This window comes from Papaver somniferum, chromosome 5 (assembly GCF_003573695.1).
Source record: "Papaver somniferum cultivar HN1 chromosome 5, ASM357369v1, whole genome shotgun sequence".
In the NCBI taxonomy this organism is placed as follows: domain Eukaryota; kingdom Viridiplantae; phylum Streptophyta; class Magnoliopsida; order Ranunculales; family Papaveraceae; genus Papaver; species Papaver somniferum.
Window position 1 is genome coordinate 190,409,924 of NC_039362.1, and position 8,594 is coordinate 190,418,517.

Below are 8,594 nucleotides of genomic sequence, written 5' to 3' on the forward strand. Positions count from 1 at the left end.
AAAAAAACAGAAATTGATTTGATTTCATCAATATAGTAAGAAATAAAATGATTACCCCGGATGATGGAGTGAAGTTGACTACGAAGAAGAGATTAATTTACGAGCAGAAAATTGACAAAGAATTAAATTCTCAAGATATAACCAAATCTCCCTTGTAGTTTTACAACCAACAATACTTCGAGAAATACGATCTGAAAAAGTTGCATTGAGACAAGAAATGAACCGACCATATTTACGCCAAGTATAAAACTCAGGATTCATAGCCTTTTCTCCATCGATTTTGATAAACTGAACTGGTTTTTCAACAGATCCATCAACATAATCATAGAGATCAGTAATGATCAAAATAGATTCACCAAGTCGGGTAGTTAGATCCATCAGCTTCAAGTTTAACATAAATGAAACTAGAGAGATTAGGAAGTTCTAAATTGATTTAAGACTGAACAATCAAATGTAATTGATGTGAGGTCTGAGATTGATTTGATTTATTTATTTGATTCTTAGGAGAATAATTTTTTTGATCTATCGGCATTGTTGTTGTTTTTTAGATCTCCTAAGCTTAACAGGGAAGGAGCGGAAGTGGATCGAAGAAATTTAAATATGAAAACATTTAAAAAAAGGGATGATACCATGAAAGAAACTGTGAGCAGAGAGAAACTAGATGATTTTTGAATTATTAACGACATGACAAATAGTTACAGCAGGATGGCTATTTATAGTCTGACCATAGTAATCGAAATCGTTCCTCGGTTCTACTCAGTTGGAGAGCGAGGAGCAATAAGTTCAGACTTGGAAATCGCCAAAACTCGGTCTAATACGCAGAATCTATTATTTAGAGACTTTTATATTGCAGCTCATAAGTGTTGATTGATACCCAATTAAAACTTCAACATTATCATGTAATTAAGTGTGTATATTGTTATATTAAACGTATTTATCGCGTATTTTTATTTTCTGAATTTAGTGCACGCAAGGCCAACTCGGAAAAATCGTTAACTTGTTTTGCGCAAATATCAATCCAAATCGACAAAATCGTCCGGCTTAATCGCTAAATTTGGAAATGGCTCGGAATCAGAAATCACTTCAATTATATAGCCTACAGCGGTTAATCGGCCTTCAAGAGCAATTTTGACTATACTGAGCCTGACACAAGACGCAATATATGTGACAACAGACTGTAACAGATAACAGAAATATAAAAAAGATAAAAGTTGACACTCTAATTACACTGTAGTATATACACACAAGGTATCTAATTTTATTAGGACTCGAACTCTAAAGTGTGATATAGATTACTATAAATACCGCTATCCTTGGTCTTCTTTCGTATCAACAAGAGGGCAAACATCTCTGTTCTCGTAATTTTGCTGCGTTGTTTAAAAATTTAACCTCATGTCTGATGCTTTGGTAGATGATGTTTCTCATCCTACTTCTTGTAAGAAAGAAGTTCAAAAACCTCTTAATAAGAAACTCAAAAACTTGGATGATTTTCTTAAGTTGGCGCGTGTAGCTAGCAGTGATAGCAATAGAAGGTGGGAAGCATTTGATCCACCAAAAGAAATAATCAAAACCGAACTTTACATGCATCAAAAGTTAGGTTTAAGTTGGTTGATTCAAAGGGAGAATTCTGATGAACTGCCTCCCTTTTGGATCCAGAGGGGGAGTAATAACCAAGGATCATGGGAGAATTTGATAACGGGTAGTCGTACGGATAAGCGACCTGATCCTTTGAGAGGTGGGGTTTTTGCAGATGATATAGGTTTAGGTAAAACCCTAACACTAATATCTCTCATTGCTACAGATTATCCAAAACAATTTTGTACTGCACAGAACATAGAAGAGGAGGAAGAAGAAGAAGAAGAAGAAGAAGAAGAAGAAGAAGAAGGAGAAGGAGAAAACATTGATTTGTCATTGTCTTTATCTGTGGGTGGAAGGAAGAGGATGAAGCCAAGTAAAGAAACTACTGCGGCTTCAACTAAAAAACTTCGAGCGTCAATTGACAGTGCCGGAGATACAAGTAGGTGCCCCATAAGAAGAACGACATTGATTGTATGCCGTACACCAGTTCTATTAAAGTGGCAAACACAATTAAACGAGCACATAGAACCGGATACGTTGAAGGTGTTTACGTATCATGGATTACCACGCCCCTACGATATCAAGGTTGAGGATTTTAAAAGGTACGACATTGTTCTGACAACATATACTACTCTCCAGGGTACTATATATAGTTCAGCTCCAGCTCTATTGAACATGGAATGGTATCGAGTTATTTTAGATGAGGCGCATGTGATTAAGAGTGTCAACCATTATAACATTTGGCCTGCCTTTAGATTAAAAGCTAAGAATAAGTGGTTGGTTACCGGAATGCCCATAATGCGTGGCGCATACGATATGCATTTTCCAATGGCTTTCTTGAGATTCGAACCTTTTTCTGACAAGAAGACTTGGCGAAGTCTCGTCCAGCTACCAATCCATAAAGGAAAGGAGAATGGGCTATCACGTTTGCAGGTAAGAGTCGTAGCAGAAGACAGTTGAATTTTCTGTAACACATGCAACTTGTTCCAATTAATAATCTTGTAAATATTTCTTTGTAGGATATCATGGCCACCATTTCTTTGCGAAGATTAAATAGTGATCCTCTGGTTGGACTACCGCCTAAAACTATAGAAACTTGTTCTGTGGAACTCTCTGCTGAAGAACGAGAGAAGTATGACCAAATGGAAGTGGATTATCAGAGTGTGGTTCGAAACTATTTGCATCTTGGCCGGGAGGTGGCTCATCATACGAGTATTGATGGTATTGTTCAACGACTTCGTCAAATGTGTAACGAGGCGGCTTCTTGCCCTTCTGAACCACATCGTTCCTACACCATTGAAGGTAACTTTGATATCTAAAGTTAAATTCCATCCATATTTACTCCACTCCATTTACTTTATTTGGGTGTGAATGAATCGAACCATTTCTCTTAATTGTGCAGATGTTTCCAAGAACCCAGAATTACTGCGGAAGATGGTCTCAGTATTACAAGATGGAGATTCTTTTGACTGCCCAATTTGCATATCTCCTCTAGTCGAACCAACCATTACATGTTGTGCACATATGTTTTGCAAAAAATGCATATTAAAGGCTCTCTTAAAGAAGAAACCATGTTGTCCACTGTGCCGCCACCATCTTTCTGAAGCAGACCTCTTCTCCGCCTCGTCTGACAAACCTTGTAATGAAGATGAAAATAATCTATCTTCCGGCGTAATTGCTAATTGCTCCTCCAAAGTTTCGACCTTGTTAAATCTCCTGGTATCATCTCGTAACGAGAATCACTTAGCGAAATCAGTGGTGTTCTCACAATTTGGAAATATGTTAAGTTTACTCACTGAGCCACTAAAGGCTGCTGGATTTGAGTCTTTGAAATTAAATGGATGGATGAGTTCGGAAAGGAGGGATGATATAATAAAAATATTCAAAAACTCGAATTCATCCATGGTGCTTCTGGTGGACCTTAAAGCTTTGGGAAGCGGAGTACATCTGACAAAAGTATCAAACACGTATCTATTGGAGCCATGGATAGACCCTGCAACAGAAGAACAAGTTCTGAACCGGGTGCATGGAATTGTACGGAAGGATGTCGTAAAGATTGTAAGGCTGATAACTAGACATAGCATTGAGGAGAGAATATTGGAATTGCATGAGAAAAAGAAACTAGGAAGGCTTGGAAAGAATATGGACCGAAGAGAAGCACGAAATGAAGAACTCGGGTTACTCATGGCTTTGTGATGTTGGACTAGCTACAACCAGGGGGATCTCTAGACATTTTCTTGATTCAATAGACGATTTCATCTTGGTCTTTGGTTACACGTTTGATCCTTATATTTGAACAGCTTCATACCTTGCTCAATTTGTTTCATAATATATGTCATTGTCTGAATGTTAAAATTTTGTCAACTTCAGCCTGCTGTGTTTGTGACTTTGTAAGCTTGCTTCAGGAATGCTAATGATGTGGTACCACTAGCACTAGCAGTAGCATTACTGTCTCTCGCCTGTGGGGGTGCCTTATTCGTGCAGTCAGCATTATAATGCCTTTGAAGGTGAAATCTCTCATAAAATCAAATTCGTTAGAATAAGTAAGAACCATGAAATAAGGGAGACAACAAGGTCGTTGTAGTATAGTGGTAAGTATTCCCGCCTGTCACGCGGGTGACCCGGCTTCGATCCCCGGCAGCGGCGTTCTTTTTTGTACTAATTTAAAGTTTTTTTTTTTTTTTTCTTTAAATGTTCGTCTGTTCAGAGTCTTACCTCAAACCCTTGATATCAAATTGAACGACAAATACTGAGACTTCAAGAGCAAGTGTTACTCCAACTGAAGTTATTGAGGATAATAGAGAGGAAGTCTTAAGTGAGATGATTGAACCATAGGTACATATGAGAAAACTGAAGATGAAAATTTCAGAGCACACCAAATACAGATGAATGATACTGTGGGGATTCTGTGGAAGAATTAGAGTACAAACAAATGGGGAAAGTTTATATTTCCTACCAATATTAATAATTAATATAATGGTATTAATGATCGTTTTCATGAGAAGCTGTGTAATTCTTATTTGTTTTTAACTTCTCAATCAAAATAGGGTTGTGAATTTTAAACTAAATTATGAAAATGAAAACGATAGTTAAGGAATCATTATCCATCACTAAGCATATGATCAATCAACAAGTCATATTTATCTTCTTATCTCTCTCTATACATATAACCTCGTAGCACCCAATTGCAAGCTTATAACCTCTATACATCACTAACCTCTTATAATCATCAAGGGCGCGAGAGCTCTCATATGAATTTTTCCCTATTGAATAATTTGGCACAAAAACTACTCAAGTTTAACCTAATAAAAACAATGGTATCTATAAGTCAGGTTATTCAAAGAAATCCGACGCAGGAGCCACGCGGGTTTGACCAAGGTTATGCTTCTACATACACACAGTTACATGGCACGTCTAGTCATTAGAAACTATGTTATGAGTTTTTCGGTAATCCGGATCTCAAATCCTAGTCTAGCTATACAAAAATTATCATGGATATTTAATTTGCAACTTAAAAGATCAAGACAACAATCATACATGGAGATATTAGTAGTAAAATATCAACGATTACTAAGAGAATAAATGAATAAAACTTACTTTATTAACTAATATGTATCACCATGTCTAGGACTTCGTATTAGTCCCCAGTTACCAACAAGAGAATTTACCGATCACGGATTTACTTAAACCCATAAAGGATATAGAGAGAGGAAAAGAAAAGAAAAATTATCTCGGTTTCTCCCTTTAAAGGGGGTAAACTAAAATTTGCCCTCTTATGTGTAAAAAAGTTCCGTAGAAAATTGTATCTAGATTTTCTTCTATATACGCTTTTATTACCTCCTCTTGATATTTATACAACTAGGAAACTTAACCTCGTCAATACTTACTCCTCTTATTAAACCTTATCCAACCAAGAGACTGAACTTCCTCAAAAACCGACAAAAACCTTTATTTTTACGTTCAAGGCAAGCCCAAAATGCATTTCTTATTTCCCTTTCCGCGCATCCCAAAACAGGACCAACATAAACCAAATTCCAGTTACAAGTTAGTTTCACTGTTACGCTCATAGCTTCTTCGCCCGATCTCGGAATGACCTCATTCTTTTGGCATTGATTTCATATTTTCATTATTTACAAGATGATGATAAGAGATTCCGTATTTGAATGAGTTCTAGTTGATATTTCATCCTTCTTCACTTGTAAATTTTATTTCCTTAACACTTTTATAGTCATTTGCACTTCTTTTGGTTGATTTGTCCTAACAAAGGCTACAAAAATAAGAAACAAACATAATAAAAGTAAATGCTAAAATGATTTGAAAAAAAACAATATAATTATGAACTAATACTAAGAATTCGTAAATTATGTATTTATCAAGCAACACTTGGACAAATTTATGCAAATCAACAAATTTGTGAATTTTTGGGTGACTCTTAGGGTGGGAAAGAAAATGAGGTAAAAAACATTCTTAGTGACATTGTTGACATGTATAAGCCATCAAAATATGATAAGGAAACGACTAAACTATTTTGGATTGGAGTGAAAAACAATGGGAACTTGGGATTGTGGGAAAAAAACTTATACCCCATCTAAGAAGAAGTTTTAGGTTTTTCTCTTACAATGTTGTCAACTGTTATCTGTTGTGCTTTTTGTATTGCAGGTTTTGCTTTATTTGTTATAAGATTTAACACTTTAACTTTTCCTTTATTGTTTGAGAAATTACTTTTGTCGTTTCTTTTGTGGCATTGTCTTAACATTTTATCTTCATAAAAACAATTAAAAGAAATACTAAGAAGATGAGTAATTATTCCTTTGTCAGTTGCCCCTTGATCCAATTATTGGAATTACTAAGAAGATGTGTGATTCTTTATCTGCTAACTTCCCTTAATCCTGAGAAAAAAAAATCCCTGAACTGAAGCTAACTAAAGCGCAAGCAGATGGAGTTTTCATATTTTTTTCCTGAAAATGGAAGCCACCAGATATATTCTTTGATTGCTAAAATGTATGAGGAAAAAACATCTAAAATTATGAATTATTTTAATAAAGTTTAACTTTAAATCTATTTCATCTTGACCATAAAATTCAACCATTTTCAACTATCCTTGATAATAAGTTCCACTTAACATTATTCTGTTTGTTCCTTCTCATGATCGTTGCAGCTATGGTACCAACTGTTATACAAGAATCATAACTTAAAGATATTGTTTATGAGTAACACAAGCCATGTTTATTGGGTCTGGATCCTACGTGCCCATTATCGTCTGCACCATCTATTCTCGCCAGTAGTATTTAGACACTTGTACAATCTAATTAAGTGAACTAACTTAATTTATGATAAAAAATATCTCAAATAAAAAAATAATTAACATAATATGCTTCATTAATTATATTTTTTTATTCCTTAATTATTTTTTCTTCCTCCATAATGGAAGCATCACCTAAGTTTCTATTCTTCACTTTACAGAAAAATATTTTGATCTCGCAGCTATGTGACCGTCAAATTTTAGAGATTTGACGTGTGACTTAACCACGATTAGCTACCGGTCTTTTACTAACTACCGTATCTTTCTTAAATAGTTGGGATGTCTACTTTTCCAGATGCCATATTTTTTCCATATTTCTTCCTTTCTTACTTTCCCACGATTAGCTACTGATCTTTTCGAAATGCATCATATATCTTCCTTCATCAATCCAAAATAGGACTCGTGCTTGAGAAATAAAATCACAAAAACAAAGCATCTCAGAAATCAAGACATCCGGGAGATCTAGGCTAGTACAATCTACTTCCTGATTTTTTATTTTTTTGATTAGTCAAGAGGAAATCATGGTTCTTATCAAAATCCATTCTTTTTCCAAAGCCATATTCGTTTATATACTTGCAAAGTTACACACTAGACCCCCTACAAACAAGATTGTCATGTACTGAAAATTATATACCAAGAAAAGAAATGTATCAACTGCAATTAATTAATTAGACAATGTGGTTTTGTATGAGATTGTGGCAATGAAGATGATGACGATGATTCTAACAATTCTAGTAATGTTTTCGACCTTGCCTTCGTTGATCGACTATAGAAGCAGTGTATATGGAAGAGTTGATATACCAAGGCTAGCTGAGAAAAATATCAGCTGATGATGTAACATACTAACATGTTATATGTATTCTTTCCCTTGGTGGTGATTATGTGATTCACCCGTTGATCTTGATCCTGGTAATGATGGTCTTTCTGTGATAAAGACCTTCGCCAGAAATAAAGAAGTACATGAATTAGTGTATTTGGAATTTAGGAAAGATACGACAGTTTACTAGTTAAATCGGGTTGCTAACTGTGGTTAAATCTAAGGTTTGCTGATGTCATATCTCTATCATCCGACAGTTGTTATAGCTGTGAGTTCTTTTGTTATCTCGCGCTGCGAGTTCATTCCGTTGGAGTAGTTCATTCCAGTGTAACTTTGTAGCAAAAATTAATCTGTTGAATTTCACATCTTCATCATCAGTTGTTGGTGGTAACTTTTCTTAGATTTTTTTACACTGTGTTTTGGTTACTTAACCTTTTATATCTTTTAGATACACCATCATATGATGCTTATCAGTTAAAACCTTTCCTAAAATTTTAGTTATGAAACATGTAATCATCTTAAACCCTATGGACACGTTAAATATTTTTTCCATTGGCATTTGCTTATCAATCACTTGGATTTCTAAGTTCAAAAAAAAAAAACACAAGGATTTAGTTTTACATTTCGATCTTATTGTGTATTTATTCATATATCTATCGGCATGGTTACATCTTATTTTTGAAAATCCATATTGTATAAACATATTGAGATCGTAAAGACCAGGTGGAAGATGAGAAGAATGAGATTTATAGTGGAGTACGTTAATCCATCACAATTAATGTTATGGAAGTATACATGGATTACGGAGGATTTCCTATATTTCTTTTATATGTTATTTTGTTCGACTGTCCAATATCTTAAGAAACTTTTAGTTAATTACGGTTAGTTTGATTGTAC

General features: G+C 34.8%; 1 protein-coding gene and 1 non-coding gene across 2 annotated transcripts; both read left to right on the forward strand.

The window, feature by feature from the left end:
- The first annotated feature begins 1,941 nt into the window (after positions 1-1,941).
- LOC113280376 (putative SWI/SNF-related matrix-associated actin-dependent regulator of chromatin subfamily A member 3-like 1) lies at positions 1,942-3,774 on the forward strand. Its single transcript, XM_026529008.1, has 3 exons — positions 1,942-2,511; positions 2,598-2,880; positions 2,981-3,774. Exons 1-3 carry the CDS (start codon positions 1,942-1,944, stop codon positions 3,772-3,774), a joined length of 1,647 nt encoding a protein of 548 aa, XP_026384793.1.
- Positions 3,775-4,152: 378 nt separating this feature from the next.
- TRNAD-GUC lies at positions 4,153-4,224 on the forward strand. The gene has a single exon. It is a non-coding gene; the product is annotated as a tRNA-Asp (tRNA).
- The last annotated feature ends 4,370 nt before the right edge of the window (positions 4,225-8,594 follow it).